The 22,574-nt window shown below is 36.4% G+C and overlaps 1 protein-coding gene across 1 annotated transcript; it reads right to left on the bottom strand.

Annotated features, from left to right (window-relative positions):
• Positions 1 to 5,573: 5,573 nt before the first annotated feature.
• LOC114276722 (putative calcium-binding protein CML36) lies at positions 5,574 to 6,812 on the bottom strand. Its single transcript, XM_082890884.1, has one exon. It carries the CDS (start codon positions 6,521 to 6,523, stop codon positions 5,849 to 5,851), a length of 675 nt encoding a protein of 224 aa, XP_082747010.1. The 5' UTR covers positions 6,524 to 6,812; the 3' UTR covers positions 5,574 to 5,848.
• Between the last annotated feature and the right edge of the window lie 15,762 nt (positions 6,813 to 22,574).

Genomic DNA, 22,574 nt, shown 5'->3' with positions numbered 1-22,574 from the left:
ATAAATTATTAATAAGTTCTACTCTTGGGACTTATTATTTATTATTGATAAATTTATCAAGTGATAAGTTTATCAGTCTTTCTTATATTTATAAATAAATTTACAGTGATAAATTTATCAGTAAGGACCTATAAGTAAATAAGTCTAATTCATAAGACTAATGAAAAGTGTCCCATTTAATCTCACCCATGTGTTTTAGATTGATTTTTTTATTTTTTAAGTAAATTTTCAATATTGTAAAAGTATTTTACACTTAAGTTTTACTTTAGTAGATTAATTAGAAATAATATATATATATATATTAAACCAACCTGATAAGTAAAAAAAAAAAATGACAAATTTATCAAAAAAATCATTAAGTTGTAATTGGTTTATAAATTTAGAGAAATATTTAAAAGAAAAAGACAGATAAAATATAATTATATTATATATTTTTTAATTTTTTTTTTAGATTATCTAAATCTATAAACAAAACACAAACACAGTATTAAAAAAATTAAAATATATATACATATAAGAGCATCTCCAACCCACTAGGCATATGATGCTTGTTAGTCAAAATGCCTAATGTGACTCACTTTTTTCAACTCCAATGCACTAGGCATATGCTTAGGCATTTTGGCTCAGCTCACATTCACTAGCTACATGTAGCTAGCCTTCAAGGCTAGGCAAAATGTATTTAATCATTAAGATTATTTCCCTCCATCTTTGTTGTTGATGTGACATTCTATAAAGTTAATAGTATTTGGATGAATAGCTAAAATAAAGAGCATGGTTGGGGTAGAAACATGAAATCGTTGATAGGCAAAATAAAATGTATACTTTATAGTAATATTTAGATAGGTAAAATGCCTACTACCATTGGAGATGCTCTAACCCCTTTAGTCATGAGTTGCGTGCCGTTACAATTTGGAACCCACAAAAAAAAAAAACAAACAATCTTGTCTTCGGGTCCATCGCTACCAAACCAAAATTATTGCCTAATTTCTTTACAGCTGTGTATATTTAGTAACTTTTTGACTATTTGGCTAAAAAAGTAGGTAAAAAAAACTTGTATGTTTGGGATGACTTTTTGGCTAATTACGAAAAGATGTGCAAAAAGTAGAGAGAAAAGAGAATCTTTGACTTTTTGGTATGGGTTGTTGGCTTTTTGGCTAATTTAGTAACTTTTTGGCTAATTGGCTAAAATAGCCTCTTGCCAAACGAGGCCTTAGTTCGCTAAAAAATCATCACTAATAGCACTAATATATTGAGAATGACAAAAAAATAAATAAATAAATAAAAAGTGGACGGAACCCGCTGTCACATCATTAATGCTCCCTCTAATGATTCCTTTTTAGTGCTTCCAAGCATTTTTCATTTATTTTTATAGTTCACACCTTTTGAAAAGGAGGAGTTATTGGTGGGTCTTAGCGTATCGTGTCTTGATGATCTAGCGGTGTTGTGATTAGTAAATGAAATAGGACCCACAAAGAGATTATAAGAGAGTAAGGTGAACAATAATGCTACATGTCACTAAATTTCTATTACTAACATCACCACTAATAATGTGACAAGTAAAAAAAAATAAAATTAAGACACAAAGTGGGTGGAACCCACTGTCACATCCCTAGTGCAACCACTAATTAGTGGTTTGCATCATTTTTATTATGATGGATGAGAGACACGATCACGTTGCGCCTCATGATCAAATAATTTTTTTTTTCAAAGATGTATTAGTGATAACTTGTGCTATACACGAGATTTTATAAATTTTTTAAAAAAATTATTATAAAAATATTAAAGTAATTTAATATTTTTTCTTGTAGTATATATAAAATTTATAAGTTAATTTTTATATTTATAACTTTTTAAATTATTAGTTTAAAAAAATTAATATATATATATATATATATATAAAAATATATTTAGTGCAATTTTGATAGTTTGTAATAAAAAAAAATTAAACCTAATTAAATGAGGTTATACGAGTTAGGATATACCTCTTCTTGTTATGAAAATAGACAAATTTAAAAATTATAATTAAGACAAATATACAATTTTATTATTAAATGTGAAGTGAACTGATATTTAACAATAATTGATATGATGTTTCTGTTATTAATTCAATAATTTAAGTTACATTTCTTTTGGTTTTAATTTCATAACCAAAAATAGGATATGAATATAATACGCACACGAATTTCTAATCTTTAAGAATAAAAAGGTTTTAGAATATTTTCAACCTTTCATCAATTTCTTTTAATTTTTTTTTATCTAATTTGATTTTAAATTTGAATAAAAAATTTGATTTAATATGAATTACTTTAACTTTTTCATTAAATTTTTATCAATTTTTAAAAGAACTTTCATTTATGTCCCAATTTTCTTTTTTTCATCAATTTTGATGAAAAAAACAATAATTTCCAACGTTTCATCTTTTTAAAATTTTATCAAATTATAATTCGATAAAAAAATATTAAAGGTTGAAAATTCTCTTAATTGGAATTATATTGACACTTATGACCGCATCATTTTAAGTCGGACTATGGAAAGTTTTTTTAGGTGTGAAACATTTTGCATCTGTAAATATCCAACCTATTAAAAAAAATAAAAAATAAAAGAAAAAGAAAAAAAATGTGTATCTTTTGGATATGTGTTTATCAATTTTGTTTTGTAGACATAAACAACTGATGTTTCAATTTAAAAAATTAAAAGTATATAAAAAAATAGATTGGGTTATTCGGGGATAAAAGAAGCCATCTAACTCCTCTATATACTATCTTAAGATGGACTATTTTAATCACATAAAAAAATAAAAATTATATTTGGAGGTTATTCCTATATATTATGCTATTATATACAAATATAACGGTAACAAATTAATTAATATATATGAAAAATTAAACTAAGCTTTCATTTTCAAATAATTGAATTATGATTAACAAATTAACAAATAGCAGTAATGATAGAATAGGGTAGAAAGAGAATAAAAACAAAAAACACAATGACATTTAAAAGTTTTAAATTTACCTAATTATACAAAAATCTAATGTTATAGTACAATCTTGAATTCTGAATAATTTTTCACATTTTCAATAAAATAAAATGACAATGAAAAAATAAAAAATTTGATATCCAGTCTTTTACTTCAATTTTACGATTTTCATTGAAAAAAATAAAATCCGATCAAAATCATTAACATAGAATGTGCATAGATACTTTGATTGCAACCATCATCACCAATAATTCTTTTCCATCATGTAAACCTGTAAACAAATACATAAATCTCACTAAAACCAAAACCAAACCAACAATAGAGAAAGCGAATCACACAGGGAAAAAAGCAAAATTCAAAAACAAATAAATTTATGGAGTGGTAGGATATTACCCCCCAACAACTTAAACCTCGACTCGCCTAATCCGTCAGCTCCTCCACCAGTGTCAGTGAAATCTAGGAGCTGGAAAGACTAATCAGATTATTCTTTAAATAAGATTTAAAAATTGATTAATTTGTCCCATCAAGTGATTATAATATTATTAAATCATAATTCAGATTTAGATAATTATATTATTAAATCATAATTCAAATTTAGACATTGTCATATCTTTTTGAGATCTATATTGAAATTCTTATCTTATTTATTTTTGTATGGTTTCTATTTCTTTATTTTTTTTAAATTTATTTAAGATGGAGTTGTGGATTTCTATTTTTTTTAATTTACTTTATCTATGATTTCTATTTGTTTTTAATTATTATTATTTAGGTAAGTCATGATGTAAGTTAGATATGTGATAGACATGTGATAAACATGTGAGTTTTATTGATTTAAAATATGAAAATTTAAAATTGCATATTGAGAGGCAAAAAAAAAAAAAAAAGATTTTAACTGAATAAATAAAAATAATATTTATTAATTTTATCTGTTTGTATATTTAATTTTTAATTTTTTTTGGTTATGTTATAATATAATATATAAGATATAGATAGATAATTTCAATTCTCATAAAAATATTATCTGATTTTTGAGGGAGAGAAAATGAAAGAAAGTTTTAATATTTTATTTTGGAAATCGATGAGAGAAATTACAATGGAGAGATTATGAAAGAGCTATGCTAGGACTCCAAATATTATACCAAATCTCTCATATGAGTGTGGGACCTGCACACTTGTGAATTTGTGTGAGTCTCACTCCATGTGAGAAGTTTAATAAAATATTTGGTAGAATATTTAGAATACATAGCATTTCTCATTATGAAATATTTTTGTTATCTTTCTATTTGAAATCCATAAATTAAAGAATAATTATTATTTTCAAAATAATTAAATAGATATGAGAGAAGTTGAAAAAGAGAGATAATTATTATTTCCAAAATAGTTAAATATGTATGAGAGAAATTAAAAATGGTGTGTATGGAAAAAGTCAAAAAAATTTGGAAGAAGTTAATAAGTATTAAGTTTTTTATTTTGTTAAATCAAAAAATTAAGAAATTAAAATTGAAATATTGAAACTCCCACAAAATTTGTGAGTTAGAAATTCCTTTGTCCTTATATAATATATATTTATATATATGCAGGTTATAACTAAAAACAAAAGTGATATAATTTTAATTGAGTCATAATTAAAAAAAAATTTAATAACTAAATAAATATGATATATAATTAAAATAATTATAAAACTAGAGTCATGATAAACCCTTTAAAATTTTCCTTTTATATTAGACGGACTGGATAAAAAGGGGATTAGAATCTATCGGATTTGAGTCTTGAGACTGTGAATCTGTGTTTATTTTTTCATGGGATTAGATGTTTGGAAATGACTATTTTTAGTGAATCTAACGTTTGCTTGGACGGATTGGATATGATAAATAACCAAAAGACTATTTTACTTTTTTCAATAGTTTATTAAATAATAGCAATATTAAACATATCTTTAATATTTTAATTATTTTTATGTAGATTAAATAAAATTTTATTTTATTTTATTTTTTAATAAAATAAATAAAATATCAATAAAAATATATGTTATTTTTAATTAAAATTTTAAATAAATTTGTTTTTAAAAATAATAATAATTAAACAATGAAATTAAATAAAATATCTATCAAAATTTAAATAATGAAATTAAATAAAATATAAACAAAATTTTAAAATAAAATATCAACAAAATATCTATAAAAAATTAAATAAATAAAACATCAACAAAAAGTTAAACAAAATTATTTTATTTTTAAATTGAGACATTTAAATTTTATTGAATTTTATTAAATATAATACATAATTAAATAATAGAAAATTAAAATAATTATTTTACCACATAATTGCAACAGTGAATTATCCCCTCAAAATTATCCGACACCCCTTCCTAAGACACAATAATCCCCCATATGGAGATATACTCCATATTCAACGGACTAAAAAAAAAACAAGCGACAAATTAAATGCTTTCTTCAAAATACAATCCGCACAATATATAATCCTACCCTTATCTCCCAATCAAACACGCTAGGAAACAGGGGTGTGTATTCTAGAATGAAGCATTTCTAATAAAAAACTGAAAAAGGTAAATAGGCATTTATACAGCGAGGCATTGTTGGTAGATAAAAGATGATTGATTGATTAATTCTCATATACAAAGCAGAAGGAAGAATTTTGTTCAACTTTCACAGAGATCAAACCAATCACAGCCCTCCAATTGATTGATCCCTCTTCATCCCACATTTTTGATCTTAATCTCACCGCTAAAAAAACACACACAGCCCTAACACCAAAAAAAAAAAAAAAAAAAAAAAAAATCAATCAAGGACTTCAAAACATAAAGAACGTGATCATGATGGTGATGGATCACCCAACCAAATCGAAAGGCCTTCACCTCTGCAACCCCATCATACGCGTAAAGTCCTCGAAGCATACGAACCCATCTCCATTCTTGTTAACCCCGCTTATCATGCGCCTGCAATCCTCTACAGTACAACTATCATCACCAATGGCCGCGAAAACCGACTGAAGCTCCTCAGCCGTGATTCGACCATCATGATCGGCGTCGAAGAAATCAAACGCATCGTGAAGCTCCGAGTCGCACTGAGCAGGCCCAAAAGCTGAGCCGATCGCGCTAAACTCTTCCAAAGTAATACACCCATCACCATCCCTATCAATTTCGCTCAGCATCATCGTCAGCTCCTCTTCGCTAGCCGGTTCGGTCCCGACTCGGCTGAGCAAAGCCCCGAGTTGTTTCCTGGTTATCTTTCCATCGCCGTCCTTATCGATCATTTTGAAAGCTTGAACCACATCGGAGTACACATCGGACGATATGTCCGATAAATCGGCGGAGATCTCCGATATTTCGGCCGATCTAGAGCGCAAAACGCTGGTAGGAGTCGATTTTCGGAGATGGGGCTTGTGGATCGACGAGGAATCGGTTGAGTCGGAAGAGGATGAACCGGAGCTGTAGGAAGATGGGTCGGCCCGGGTGACGGACCGGGTTTTCTTGAGCCGGAAGAGTTGTTTGGGAGTGAATTTGTTCATGATTTTCATCGCTGACATGGGAAAAGGAAGAGAGAGAAAGAAGAGGAGAGAGAGAAAGAGAGGAGAGAAGGAAATTCAGGGAAATAGGGAGGGAGATGAAGTGGTTAAATGGAGGGAGAGAAAGTGTGGCCATGGCAGCTTCGAGGAAGCTTCCTCCCTGGAGATAATTTTTTGTACTAGACAGGACTTGTGTGTATGTATATATATACCCCTTGTTTTGGTACTGTAGAGAGAAAAAAGGAAATAAATTATGAGAATAATAAAAACAAATGGCAAATGAATTAAAAAATACAAGATCGAGACTCATCAACTTATCCCAAGATTTACCAACTAGTCATATAACAAGGGAAGGTTTTTAAGGAACGAAATAATGTTTCAATTAATTGGATTATTAATTTGTTATTACAACATAATAAAGAAAGATAGGTAGAAAGAAATAAACTTTCTCGTATAATTCTGTTGACCAAGTCTGTGCTCCTTCGTACGACGTCATCTTGTCACCTGAAAATACAAACGTGAGTTAGCCGGCGGGTGTGTGCCGGAAACCTCTCCGATGCCTAAGTCAGCAAACTTGACAAATAGACAAAGCTCTGTGTATTCAGAAAGCAAAGTTGTGTGTTACCTCTCCCAAGGTGATGTTTGTGAGTTTTTATAGGTTTCGTGTGGCACAATCCTAGTAGGACTTCTACTCTTCCATGCAGAGTCCTCCTAGGATTCATACTCCTGAAAGATAATGCCTATCCTTCAACACTCCCTCACTGCTTAAACCAAGTGAGATGGTTTTTACCATGGCCGAACTACAACATGACCGAAATAAAACTGGCTATGCTGAGCCACAGAATAAGCCGAACTATCCTTAGTTCGGTTTTTCCTTTTACTCCTCCTTATCTCGGTGCTCCCATGCATAAACTATGGTGTGTTTAGACCGAGCTACCGAGTAACAAGGTTCTGACCATTCTAACCACAATACGTTATGACCGGACTAACTCTGAGACAGTCCTAACTCCAAGTTGCTTCCGGACCGAAGTAACTTTACATTTTTTCTGGGCCGGAGTAATCTTTTACCTCTCTTGGGCTAGAGTAATCTTACAGCCTTTTTACCCAGCCCTTCGTACTTTGGGCCATAATGTCCATCTCATAGCTCGGTCCAATTTTCACCAAAATTACCCTCTCAATTGCCCCTTAATTCCATATGCACAGCATGATTGGGATTACCTGTCTATCAGCTGAGCTGAAGTTTTTAAGTCTTTCTAGCCGAGCTAAAAAACCTTTTAGCCTCTCCAGCCGAGCTAAAAACTCTTTAGCCTCCCGACCGAGCTCATTTCACTCCGGGCTCTACTTGTCCGGTCAAAACGTCTTTTAAATCACAGCGACTGTAACGCTTCCCATTCTAATGGCACGTGGCACGCTCTGATTAACTGAGGACGGCTGTCACGCCGTCTTCGTACTTCGTGAAATTTGAACAGTCCCGCCCTTTTTGCCTTTACCTAAAACGAGCTTCTTCATCTTTTCCATATTTTGTAACTTCTCCTTATCTGAGCTTCTACTGCCTCTTCACTTTTCTGAGCTCGTGTTCTTCCCAGCTGCTAGTCTCCCTCCAACTCTTGCTTCTTTATCAGGTTAGCATTGTACATCTCACTTTGTTTTCGTATTCTATTTTCTGTGTTTTTGCAAAACATTTTTTCATTTTGCTTTGCTGTGTATTCTTATGGAAAAATTTTAACCATAGAACATATGAGTATATGAAATACCCTGTAGAAAACTGGTTTTTTATCCAAAATCATGATGCAACCGAACTAGGATATTGTTTAAGCTAGGTAAAAGTCTAGTCAGCGTACAACCGGACTGACACTTCATGTTAACACCAGTAGCTTTGAATAAGTCAAAACTTTTTGATAGTCCTTAGCCGAGGTAACCAACCGAACTAAGTTTGTATTTAGCATACTGAGATACCTAAACTCCAACCGATCTTAGGCCTTCGGGGCTAAACCAGCTTTCTTAGTTTTTTAGACCGAACTCAGAAAGCTGCCCCTAGACGATGAACCGGTCTAACAAAATCGTTTCCATAACCGATATGTCGAGAAGCTTGCCAAGGTTGAGCTAACAAAAACCCTGCTCAAACCGAGCTACCAATCACTTTGCAGAAACCGAGATAGAACATGTAGTATCCACAAAGCCATAGTAGGACTTTTTTACCTTGTTTTTAATTTGTAGCACAATCCAATGATCTGTGCTTAACACATTTTTTCTTCACTTTGCAGACTTAGGTCGCCCAGGCACTTCTCTGCGTGCTTAACCGAGCTACTGAGCACAATTTTTGCACCGATCTAATTTATACATAATTTATACAATAAATGGGGAAGTATAGATATTTAGTAAATACTCCGGGCGGCCTAGCCGAATTCAGAGAAGACTACAATATACCCGATGACGTCCATTTGATTTTAGCCGAAAAAGATGTCATTCCTTGGGGTAATGAAGGATTTGTCCCATTTACCTTTTTGTCCATAATTGAGACCGGACTACGATTTCCCGTCCAACCTTTAATTTGTGAGTTTCTTAGGCAAACCAGACTATGCCCAACCCAACTATCCACCAACTCCTATCGTATTATAATGGGTATAGCCGAACTGAACCGCCAGGCCGGTCTCAACCTCGGTCTGGCCGAAATCTTTCACCAATACTTCATTGGTTCAAAAGAAGATGGGTGGGTCTACTATTTAAGAATACATCATCGCCGAGAGAAGATAATAAAACATATACCGGATAAAGATTTAAATGATGACGATTTTTTTTGGGTGTCTGGGAATTTTGAGGATCACCAAGCCCAGATTCCAGGCCGACGTATAAACTGGAAAAAATGAGAGCCCGGTATATTTACTTCAGTTTTCTTGCTTGCTTTACTATATTTCGATTTTTCAATCTTTCAGCCGAACTAACAGTTGTCTTCTTTCGCAGATTCTGCCCACCTCCATTCATTATACAGCTACCCAAATCTAGCGACTTTGTGCGCCGCACTACGGTATCCAGAACGTAGTTGGGCCAAACTGCTAAAGTTCGAGCCGACCTACAGATACAGTGGTCGCCGAAAAGCCAGAGTGACTGATTTTCTTCTTGAAGACGCACCAGAACCGGACCCAACCTTGCCACAAATCAGACTAATCCCACTAACTGCCGAAGAAGAAATGGCTAAAAGAAACAGAGTAAGGGCGCTTCTAACCGAAACTAACAGACCCGAAGTACCACAAACTGATCAGACGACTAAGACCGTGGTAGCCCTTCCATCGCAGCAGCCATCCTCATCTCGGGCGAACAAGCATGCCCGGACTAGCCAAACCGAGCAGCGACCTGTTGACGAGGATGAGACCATTCTTCCACCAAGTCCTCAACCCATCCTTCAACCGGAGCAGTCCGACCGAGCTGACTCCTCCAAATGGGCTCCAATTCTCACCTTTCAAAACCGAAATATCGAGGAAAGTGACTCGGTTGTTGCTGAGAAGGATCACTTCATGGCTTTCAACTTAGCCAAGAGTGTTTGCCTTCCAAAAGATATGGAGCACCACAGCAAGCAACTCAACACCGAGCTGAAGGCCATTCGGTCATCAACAAAGTCAATGATCCTGGTAAGTGGCTCTCCCTTTTCTTTATCTAACTTTTCCCAACTGTTAGTTCGGCTAAAAAGAGTCACTACTTTTGCAGCCCATTCAGAAGAACAACATTGCACATAAGAAAGTGCTGGAGCTCAGGAAAACGACGAGGCAGGCCATGGCTGATGCCGAGGCAAAGACAGTCGACCTTGAGCGAGCTAAGAAGCAGATAGCCGAGCTACAGTCTGAGAACGGTCGCTTGACTGGACTTGTTAGCTCGGTTGAAGCCAAAAAATAAAAAATTGCAATAACGGTGAAAAATAAATACTTGCGTGAGTTGGCCAAACTCGAAGGCAAAAAAGACGCCAAAATTGAAGACCTGAAGAAGAAGGTCGGTGATGCCAACGCCAAAGGTTTCAAAGAGGCGGAGGGCCTCTACATTCCACAATGCGAGGGGGCGAAAGACTTGTTCTTCAAGTGTGGCTGGAGGAGTGCTGTGGAACAGCTCGGCTGTAGGCCTGAAACCGAGGTCTACAATGCTCCATAGTATTTCATTCCGGCCTCACTAGCAGAATATGCTGCTTCGGTCCAAGAACAATTCTTGCAGGATTTAGATGATGAAAATGAACAAACTGTTACTCCGGTAGTCAACGAGCAAGTCAACGATCAATCAGCTCGGTTGGAGGCAATGGTTGAAGACCTGACTGTTGAGCCATCGACTGATATCGTTCTGCCAGTTGCTGCTGAGACTAATCTTCCATCTACAACCGGTGTTCAAGTTGATATTGACGCTGAAATTGAAGACCTTTTCGCTTGATTTTGTACTTTTCTTCTTTGTTACTTTTTGTTTTTGTAACCGGGCTATGCCCCTCCTTTGTAATTGCCTTTTGATGAATGAAAATTTGCTTGAACTCTTACTTCGGTTGATCTGTACGTTTGTACTTGTTATGATTTTTCCGTGATCTTTTTACTTTCAACTGTTATCTCGGTTTTAGCTGGTCAATCTAACTACGCTTATTAGCCAACCACTCTTTAGCCGACATAATTACTTCGGCTGAGGAGTACAAAGAGTTAAAAACCAGCCAATCCACTCTTCAGCCATACCCTTACTTCGGCTGAAGAGTACAAAAAGTTGGTTTAATCCAGCCAACCACTCTTCAGCCATACCCTTACTTCGGCTGAAGAGTACAAAGAGTTGGTTTAATCCAGCCAATCACTCTTCAGCCATACTCTTACTTCGACTGAAGAGTACAAGAAGTTGGTTTAATCCAGCCAACCACTCTACAACCATACCCTCACTTCGGCTGAAGAGTAGAAAGAGTTGGTTTAATCCAGCCAACCACTCTACAGCCATACCCTTACTTCGGCTGAAGAGTAGAAAGAGTTGGTTTAATCCAGCCAACCACTCTTCAGCCATACCCTTACTTCGGCTGAAGAGTACAAAGAGTTGGTTTAATCCAGCCAACCACTCTTCAGCCATACCCTTACTTCGGCTGAAGAGTATAAATAGTTGGTTATTCCGACCAAATGTCCTGCAGCCTGGATCCTTATCCTGGGCTTAGGAGGGGTGTTGGTTTATTCCAGCCAACCTTTAAGTTAGTTTTTCCGGCTAACTTAGAATAAAATGTTTGTTTATTCCGACCAAATGTCCTGCAGCCTGGATCCTTGTCCTGGGCTTAGGATGGGTGTTGGTTGCCAACCTCTAAGTTAGTTTTTCCAGCTAACTTAGAATAAAATGTTTGGTTATTCCGACCAAACGTCCTGCAGCCTGGATCCTTATCCTGGGCTTAGGAGGGGTGTTGGTTTATTCCAGCCAACCTCTAAGTTAGTTTTTCCAGCTAACTTAGAATAAAATGTTTGGTTATTCCGACCAAACGTCCTGCAGCCTGGATCCTTATCCTAGGCTTAGGAGGGGTGTTGGTTTATTCCAGCCAACCTCTAAGTTAGTTTTTCCAGCTAACTTAGAATAAAATGCTTGTAATGTACCTAAACTTCACTAAAGCTAACTTTTACAGAGAACAACTCATGCTGAAAAGAATCGATTGTTTTTATTGAAGAAAAAGAAATTACACATGTTTGAAAAGAAGAAAGCTAAAAATAAAATAACTTGAGATTGGCCGTGTTCCATGGCCTAGGGATTGCTTTGCCGTCCTTGTCTTCTAGGTGGTATGCCCATTTGCCTGCTAACCCAACCACTTTGTAAGGACCTTCCCAGTTTGGCCCTAACTTGCCATCTCCTGGTATCAAGGTGTTTCCCATCACTTTGTGCAGTACCCAATCGCCGATCATAAATTGTCTTGGATACACTGTCTTGTTGTATTTCCTGGATAACTCTTGTTGGTGTGAGGCAATGTGAACCAGTGCTCTTTCTCTTCTTTCTTCCGCAAGGTCGAGTTCCAATGCTATGGCTTCTCCATTCAGGTCTGGATCAAAATTTTCGCTTCGAATTGTGGGGAGGCCAATTTCCAGTGGGATTACTACTTCCATTCCGTAGGCTAAGGAGAATGGTGTCTCTCCTGTTGATCGTCGAGGTGTGGTGCGGTAAGCCCATAAGACATGAAGGAGTTCGTCCGCCCACTTGCCTTTTGCTTTCTCTAACCTTTTCTTCAGTCCATCCAAGATGACTTTATTTGATGCTTCTGCTTGGCCATTTGCTTGAGGATATGTCGGTGTAGAATTATAGAACTCTATCTTGTACTCTTCACAAAAGCTTTTGAAGATTCTGCCGTCGAACTGAGTGCCATTGTCTGAAATTAGGGCTTTTGGTATGCCAAACCGAGTGATGATGTTTTGCCAGACGAACTTCTTCACATCTTTTTCCTTGATTGATGCTAATGCTTCTGCTTCCACCCACTTTATGAAGTAGTCTGTTGCTGCGAGAAAGAACTTCCTGTTGCCGGGTGCTGTTGGAAGTGGTCCTACTATGTCCAAGCCCCACATTGCAAAAGGCCATGGGCTAGTCAATGGTAGGAGTTCTCTAGCTGGTTGATGTATTTGGTGTGCGAATTTCTGGCATTTCTCGCACTTCTTCACATATTTATCCGAGTCTGCCTGCATGTATGGCCACCAGTATCCTTGTGAAATGGCCCTGTAAGCTAGCGATCTCCCTCATTGATGGCTTCCGCACACCCCTTCGTGTATTTTGAACAAGAATGCTTCCACTTTGCTGGGATGAACACATTTTAAGTAAGGTCCTGAGAATGACTTCTTGTATAATGCCAAGGATGGGAAGAGCCAAAATCGCTGCGACTTCGCTCTTATTCTGTTGGCTTCTTTTTTCTCTTCTGGTAAGATACCGTCTTTTAAGAACAGGATAATGGGATCCATCCAAGAGGGGCCTAGTTCTGTGCAACATACCTCTTCTGCTTCAGGGTCTTCTATGCTTGGTCTATGTAGGTAGTCGATCAGTAGTGGATGAGGTATGGAGGTATCTGCCATTGAGGCGAAGCCTGCTAGTTCGTCTGCTCTGCTGTTTTCCTCCCTGCCGATTTGTTCTATCCTTACTACTTCAAATTTCTTGATCTCTGTTCTGACCAATTCTTGGTACTTGGCCATCCTATCATCCTTTGCTTCATAGTCGCCAGAAATTTGGTTTACCACCAGCTGTGAGTCGTTGTAGACCATTAGTTCGGTGGCCTTCATGTAGTATGCTGATTTGAGTCCTGCGAGAAGTGCTTCATACTCCGCTTCGTTGTTTGATGCTAGGAAGCCAAGGTTGATTGCTTGCTCTACAACCAGGCCGTCTGGTGAGATGAGGACTATGCCAAGTCCTGCGCCATGCTGGTTGGATGCTCCATCCACAAAGAGCTTCAACATCTCTCCAACGAACAACTTCCAGCAAGTGGAGGGGTCAGATGATGTTGTGGGGTCAAGAATGTTGCTAGTGTTTTCTTCAAGGTCCATGCTTGCTGTCTGCCCCTCGCCATCTGATTGTACTGTTGGTGAGTTTTGGTTTGTTTTTTCCTTGCTGTCTTTTGTTTGGTCTGCCTTGGAGTCTGACCGAGTGCTTTCTGCTAGGGGTTGCGCTATTCCGGCGTCAACTTCCATCCCTAGTTCGGTTGTGTCAGTTAGGTCGACTGGGCAGATATGATGACTTCCAGGAGTAAACTCTGTGACGAAGTCTGCCAAAGATTGGGCCTTTACTGCAGTTCTGGGTTGGAACTTGATGTCGAATTGTCCCAACTCTACTGCCCATTTCAAGATTCGCCCAGAAAAGTTCGCCCTCTCAAACAAACCTTTTAGTGGAAAAGCTGTGAGAACGACTATGGTGTGGGCATGAAAGTAGTGTGCCAATTTTCTGGAGGCCATCATTAAGGCCAATGCTAATTTTTCCAAGGGCAAGTACCTTGTTTCGGCCCCTAGCAATGTCTTGCTGACATAATAGATGGGCAGATGCTGGATTCCTTCTGCACGAACCAACACTGCCCTAATTGCGTGCTGAGAGACTGTCAGGTACAAGAAGAGTTCTTCACCAGGTACTGGGGTAACAAGCAGTGGTGGGGAAGACATATATTCCTTCAAGCTTTCCAGAGCTTGGTCGCATTCTTCATCCCACTCAAACTTGGCCTTTAAGCTTGAAAGAATGGTCGTAGTCTGTCTGATGACCGGCTTATGAACCGATTGAGCGCAGCCGCCATGTCGGTGAGATGCTGCACTTCTTTGACTGAGTTTGGTCTCTCTAAATCCTGGATTGCTTTGATCTGAGAGGGATCTGCTTCTATACCTCGGTTGGTCACAAGGAAGCCCAGGAATTTGCCAGATCCTACTCCGAATGCACACTTGGACGCATTAAGGCGCAACTTGTGCTTCTTTAGGATCTCAAACATCTCGCCTAGGTCCTTAAGATGGTCATTCTCATCCTTGCTCTTGACCACCATGTCGTCGATGTAAGCCTCCATTGTTTTGCCTAACAATGGTTCAAACATCTTGGTAACCATCCGTTGGAATATTGCCCCTGCGTTTTTCATGCCAAAGGGCATGACCTTATAACAGTATAGTCTTCTTGGTGTTGTAAAAGATGTGACCTCCTGGTCTGGTTCATGCATGGCGATTTGGTGGTAGTCTCTGTATGCATCCAGAAAGCTAAGTCGGTTGTGCCCCGCCGTCAGGTCTACCAGTTGATCTATCCGTGGTAGAGGGAAGCTATTTTTTGGACACGCCTTGTTGACTGTTTTGTAGTCGACGCAGACACACCATTTGCCATTCTTCTTTGGCACTACGACCGTGTTGGAGATCCATTTTGGGTAGTGCACCTCTCTAATTGCTCCTGCCTCTAGCAGGTTACCTACTTCTTCTGCCACTATTTCGGCATGGTGAAGTGCCGATCTACGAGTGCGCTGAATGACTGGTCTGGCGGATGGGTGGACATTGAGTTGGTGACAGATGAAGTTTGGATCAATGCTTGGCATGTCGTAGGGTGTCCAGGCGAACACTTCGATGTTAGAGGTTAAGAATTCCAAGACCTCTAATCTCTCAGTGCTGGACAATGACGAACCGAGCAAAAAGAACTTATCCGGGTTCTTTTCATCTATTTTTACCTCTACCAAGTCCTCCACTGCTTTCTGATCCGCTGCTTTGCCGACGTCTGCGAATAGCTCATTACTTTCGGGTTCTTCCACCGAATGAACGTATCCTTTGGCAGCGCGGCTGCCATTCACCGTGACGAAGCATTGCTTTGACATGATCTGATCTCCATAGACTTCTTCAATTATACCGGTGTCGTTGGGGAACCGCATTACTTGGTGGTAGGATAACGCCACTGATCGCATGACATGTAGCCATGTTCTGCCCAAGATGATGTTGTAAGTGGAGGGGACCTTCAATACCCAGAACTCCACTTGTTTCGTCACGCTTCCTGCTCTGACTGGAAGAATTATCTTACCGACGGGCTATTCTGGCATGGAGTTGAATCCAATTAGGGGAGATACGGCAGGCGCCAAGTCTTTGTCTTGCAGTTTTAATTGTTTAAATGTTTCGTAGTACATGATTTCGCATGAACTTCCCTGGTCAATCAGAATCCGCTTGACGTCAAAATCCTTGACTCGGAGAGTGACGACTAGGGCATCATTGTGAGGACAGTATATTCGATCCAAGTCTTTATCCGAAAAAGACATGACGTTTGTTGCCTCTGTTTTTCCCTTCTTGATGGCAGGTTGGGCACTTAGCACCTCCCTAAAGTGCTCAGCTTTTTTGATTGATTCCCTGAGCTCGCATACACGCTCGGGTTCAAAGACTCCATGTATCACATTGATAACGCCTTGAGGTGGGGCGTCAATCGGCATTCCGTTGGGGTGGTTATGGTCCTGGGGGGCCGGTTGGGCCCCTCCTTCGATGTACTTATCCAGGTGTCCTGCTGCCACTAATTCCTCCAAGTGCTGTCTTAATGGCGTGCAATTTTCAGTGCGGTGCCCCTTTTCTTTGTGGAAGGTGCACTGTGATCTTTCGTCATAGTCCTTCTGAGCTTCTCCTAGCTTGGCTGGCCACTTGACGAAAGGCTCATCTCTTATTTCGCTCAGAATCCGATATATCGGTTTCTTAAACACCGTGGTTATGGCAGTGCGGATTCTCAACCATCTTTTATCCGGGTCTTCTCCGTTATCTCGTCTACCACGTCCGTTTCTGTTCTGACGATCTACTGTATTGACCTTTGCTGAGGTTTTCTTTTCTGGTACTGCGTTCATACCAGATTTTGCCTTGGCACGTGCGCCATCCTCTTCTACCCTAATGTGCTGATGCACTATTTCCATCAGGGCTTCCATGGTGAGGGGTGGCGTCATGGTGATCGAGTCCCTTAGTCTGTTCCCGACTGGAAGGCCTCTTTTATACTGTGCAATGACGAGATTGGTGGGGCAGTCCCCAATCTGATTGAATGTCTCCCAGTAGCGACTATTGTAGGATCTTAGGGTCTCTTTATCGCCCATGTCGATGGAGAGCAGCTGGTCGATCTCCACCGGGGTTTTAGTGTTTGTTCGGAACCTTGTTACGAACGCTTCTGCCAATTATGCCCAGGAGGCTATGCTGCCCTCTGGAAGTTTCTCGAACCAAGTCAAGCCTAGGTCGCCAAGGCTTGATGGGAAGAGTATACACATTAAGGCCTCGTTTCGCCTGTACACAGCCATGATCTGGCGAAAGTGGCTCAAGTGTGAGTAGGGATCCGTCTTCCCTTCATATGTAGTGAATTTGGGCTGAAGGAAGCCTGATGGTAGGGGCGTGTTTTCAATCGCTGGAACAAACGGCGAAGTCTGCAGCCTTGCTAATGCTTTGTCCGTTGGTTCGTAGGCAGGGCGCGGTATTGGCATTCCAACCTCGACGCTTCCATGCGTCCGAGGAGCCAACCGTTGTAAGGCAGAAACTCTGTGTGGATCCCTTGCCCTGGCATCCTCCTTGCATCGTGCCTTTTCTTCGAGCACGGTTCTTAAGTCGGATGATCTGGGTAACTCTGTCTGTCTAGATCTGGTTTGGTGCGAATGCGAGGGCCAATACGTGCTTCCTTCAGTGTATGATCTTTCAGATCTCGTCCTCTCAGACCTGGAGTGATGAGTTCTGGAAAACCAGGATTGAGTATCGCTTGTCCTGAGGCTTCTACTCTCTCCTTGCGAGGGTGTGGTATTCCTACTACGATTTTTTGAGTGGCGGGGGGGCGTCTTGTTTTTGCGCCCCTCTCCTGTCGCCACTTCTTTTTTCTTCATCTGGCGCTTCAAGGCCTCCATGTCCACCGCCATCTTTTTTATTAATTCATCTTGCTCCTTCACGCGATCTTCCAGAGCTTGAGGATCAATCCTCCGCCTTTGCCTATCAGTACTTTGCGAACGAGAGTGACGGGGGCTGTTAGTTCGTCTCCCCCTAGTATCCCTCCTGGTGTTATGTCGTTGGGGCTCCAAATCTGCCATGGGAGGGATAGAAGGTAGTCCTTCACGCCTTGCGCCCCCGTCTGGAGTTTGTCCGTCGATGGCGGACTGTGGCAATTCTTCAATGTGCGCCATTGTTTTTGAAGAGGAGAAGCTTAATCAAGAGGTTTTGTCCTGTCTGTCTTTCCCACAGACGGCACCAATTGTACGGGAAAGAAATTAACTTTCTCGTATAATCCTGTTGACCAAGTCTGTGCTCCTCCGTACGACGTCGTCTTGTCACCTGAAAACACAAACGTGAGCTAGCTGGCGGGTGTGTGCCGGAAACCTCTCCGATGCCTAAGTCAGCAAACTTGACAAATAGACAAAACTCTGTGTATTCAGAAAGCAAAGTTGTGTGTTACCTCTCCCAAGGTGATGTTTGTGAGCTTTTATAGGTTTCGTGTGGCACAATCCTAGTAGGACTTCTACTCTTCCATGCAGAGTCCTCCTAGGATTCATACTCCTGAAAGATAATGCTTATCCTTCAACACCCCCCTCACTGCTTAAACCAAGTGAGATGGTTTTTACCATGGCCGAACTACAACATGACCGAAATAAAACTGGCTATGCTGAGCCACAGAGTAAGCCGAACTATCCTTAGTTCGGTTCTCCCTTTTACTCCTCCTTATCTCGGTGCTCCCATGCATAAACTATGGTGCGTTTAGACCGAGCTACCGAGTAACAAGGTTCTGACCATTCTGACCACAATACGTTATGACCGGACTAACTCTGAGACAGGCCTAACTCCAAGTTGCTTCCGGACCGAAGTAAATTTACCTTTCTTCTGGGCCGGAGTAATCTTTTACCTCTCTTGGGCCGGAGTAATCTTACAGCCTTTTTAGCCAGCCCTTCGTACTTTGGGCCATAATGTCCATCTCATAGCTCGGCCAAATTTTCACCAAAATTACCCTCTCAGGTACAAAAACATATGTATGTAATTATTTCTTTTTTGAGTTAATTATCTAAAAATTCTATTTACAAATGTTAGGTAGCTCAAGTCCTATCTAAAATTTTTTGAACCAATAAATCATATTTAATAAAATTAAGAATATTATCAATTTTTAAAATTAAGAACATTATCAATTTTGCATTGTAATATTTAAGATAATTTTTTCTTTAACTGATAAAAAAAATAAGGCATGAGATTAAACATTTTGTCCTTTTACTTATTAGTTTGATTCAACTATCTAATAGAACCGAAAAGATTATCAGTTTTTTTTAGTTATAAAACTGAGAATATTATCATTTTTTTTCAACTATCTAGATACAAAATTTTTAATTTTGTACAAAAAAAAATTCAATTTTCTAATTTTTTCAAAAAAAAAAAATTTTTGCACATAATTTTTTTTTTTTTAGTTTTTTCAATTTGAAAGTTGATGTTTTAAAGTTTTAAAAATCTAAATAAATATCAAATCATTATAAGACTTAATGTTTTAAAGTTGATTAAAAGTTTTTTCAATTTTGACTATTAAAAATTTAATAAAACTTAAAAGTTCAAAAATTTTTAATTAAAACTTAATAGGATATAAATTTATAAATTAAAATTTCTTTGTAATGCCCCTCGTAGAATGTCTTAGGATTGTGACATTATCGTGCATACAACTAGAAAATAAAATAAAATAAATACGTGTTCCATATAGTTTTGTTTGGTTGAGTTTTTAGAATTTGTGTTATTACTTTTTTTTCAAAAACTTAAAACTAGTTTAACAAAAAATAAATACTAAAAAATACATTTTTAAAATTATTTTTTACCAAAAAAGGAAAAATCATATAAAAATAATGAGTTTTTTTTTTTAACCAAACAAATTTTTGAATTTTTTTTTAAAACTAGAACAAATAAATTGAATTAAATACTTTGATATAGGTTCACTGATTTTTTAATTAAAAAATAAAAGGCAAAAAAATATTGATATTTAAAGATGAATTTATTCTTTTTGTAAATTGTTTTTTTTATACAACTTTGCAACTTAGGGTTCCAGCACATGTTCTTAAAAAAAGCATAAAAATAATATCTCACGCAATCTTTTACGTGAATCGGGTTCCATCTTTTTGTGAATCTCAACTCATATGAAAAGATTAAATCTAATTCTATAATTAATTCTTTAAAAAAAATAACTATTTCCAAGTTTTGGTAGGTTCATATGAATTTGGTCTACCATAGTTTCTTAATAATGACTTATTTGCTTAAGGCTTTTGATTTCAATAATACAGTTAGATAACCTAATTTTGAAAACTTTATTAATTGGTAGTCACCTATTTATATGATGTTTATTTATTTATTGGCTATTTATGTGAGTTTTTGTTAATAATCACTTATCTAAATTCATGTGAATTTGTTCTCTTTCTATATCAATAATATAGATTGATAACTTAATTAATTGAATTATGTTAAAGTTAGTTTATTTTGTATACATTTTTTTCCTTTTAAATAAAAACAACCTCCACATTGAGGTGGGCTACCATATGAATAGTTGGTGAATTTTTAGATAAATTGGAGAGGCACCCTAAACTTATTAATATAAAAAGTAATTTCAACTTTGAAAAAAAATATATTAAAACATGGAATCGATTTAATTAAAACTAGTGGTAACCCATACTATGCACGAGACTTTATAAATAAAAAAAATTATTATAAATATGTTGAAATAATTTAATATTTTGTCTTGTATTATACATGAAATTTATAAGTTAATTTTTATATTTATAACTTTTTAAATTATTAGTTTAAAAAAATTCAAATATATATATATATATATGGTGCAATTTTGATAATTTGTAATATAAAAAAAGAAGAAGTTAAACCTAATTAAATGATGTTGTATGAGTTATGATATACCTCTTCTTGTTATGAAAATATACAAATTTAAAAGTTATAATTAAGACAAATATACAATTTTATTATTAAATGTGAAGTGAAGTGATATTTAACAATAACATCATTGATAGAGACCCCCTCCAATCACCACCCCCACACACACGTTGTGGGTGGTGATTGGAGGAGGAGAAAAAAAAAAAAAAAACTGGCCAATGGAAGGGAAAGGGGGTCAAAGGGGATGGGAGGGAAAGGGGGTTTAAAACATTTTTCTTAACAATAATTGATTATGATGTTTTTGTTATTAATTCAATAATTTAAGTTACATTTCTTTTAGTTTTAATTTCATAACTAAAAATACAATATGAGTTAATACGCACACAGATTTATAATCTTTAATAATAAGAAGGTTTTAGAATATTTCCTACATTTTCTTTTAATTTTATTTATCTAATTTGACTTTATATTTGAATAAAAAATTTGATTTGATATGAATTACTTTAACTTTTGATCAAATTTTTATCAAATTTTAAAAGAACTTTCATTCTTATCTCAATTTTTTTTCTTTTCATCAATTTTGATAGGAAAAAAACAATAATTTCCAACGCTTCTTCTTATTAAATTTTTATCAAATTATAATTCAATAAAAAAATATTAAGGGTTGAAAATTCTTTTAATTGGAATTATAGTTAAATAACATCTTAAAATAGTGAAAGTTTGAGTATGTGATTGGTTGAAATGTATAATTTGATTAATTATCTTCCCATATTTATAAAAAATTGGCACTTATGACCGCATCATTGTATGTCGGATTATGAAAAAAAAATTGAGGTGTCAAACATTTTTTATTTGTAAATATCCTACCTATTAAAAAATAAATAAAAGAAAAAGAAAAAAAAACGTGTAGCTTTGGATATGTGTTTATCAATTTTATTTTGTGTACATAACCATCTGATGTTTCAATTTAAAAAATTAAAAAGTATAAAAAAAAAATTAAATAAGATAGAAATATGATAAAAAAAAAACACACAATGATATTTAAAAGTTTTAAATTTACCTAATTATACAAAAATCTAATGTTATAGTACAAACTTGAATTCCCAATAAATTTTCACATTTTCTATAAAATAAAATGACAATAAAAAATAAAAAATTTGATACCCATTTTTTAACTTCAATTTTACGGTTTTCATTGAAAAAAAACAAAATCTGATCAAAATCATTGGCACAGAATGGGCATAGATGCTTCGATTGCAACTATTGTGACGCCCAAATTTTTTTTGAAACGTCATAAGATTTAAATAACAATAACTTGCTAGATAAAATTTTAACTACTAGTTAGGAACTTTTAAGTTCTTACAAAGCTAAAGTCCAACGACAAAATAAAACTACAAGTTCACACACAACGTCACAACATAGCTTAATCCTAATACAAGGGATAACAGGATTTTATTCTGATAAAATCTTGACTCTAAGTCAGCCAATGTTCGATATTGGCAGCAACTCCAATTTCAACCTCAGTCCCTTATTCAACATAATCTGGCATGAAACGCCAGGGCAACAAAATATATGCCATGAGTTTTGCAACACAGTAAGAAAACGTAACCAACCTACAATTCTTTTTAAGAGAAAAAAATAATAATATCCTAAACATGAGATAACAATATAATTATACACATAAATTACAACCATTAGAATAGTTTCAGTAATTTTAATAAATTAGGGGACACTCGAAATCTCACCAAAGAGATTTAACTTACCAACCACTAAGCATGATAACG

The sequence above is a fragment of the Camellia sinensis genome, chromosome 10 (genome assembly GCF_055761805.1).
Source record: "Camellia sinensis isolate YWXY chromosome 10, ASM5576180v1, whole genome shotgun sequence".
In the NCBI taxonomy this organism is placed as follows: Eukaryota; Viridiplantae; Streptophyta; class Magnoliopsida; order Ericales; family Theaceae; genus Camellia; species Camellia sinensis.
This window is presented reverse-complemented; position numbering and strand designations above follow the sequence as displayed.

Bases quoted from the DNA above. Each gene is read 5' to 3' on its own strand.
- LOC114276722 (XM_082890884.1), bottom strand. From the start codon at position 6,523: ATGTCAGCGATGAAAATCATGAACAAATTCACTCCCAAACAACTCTTC.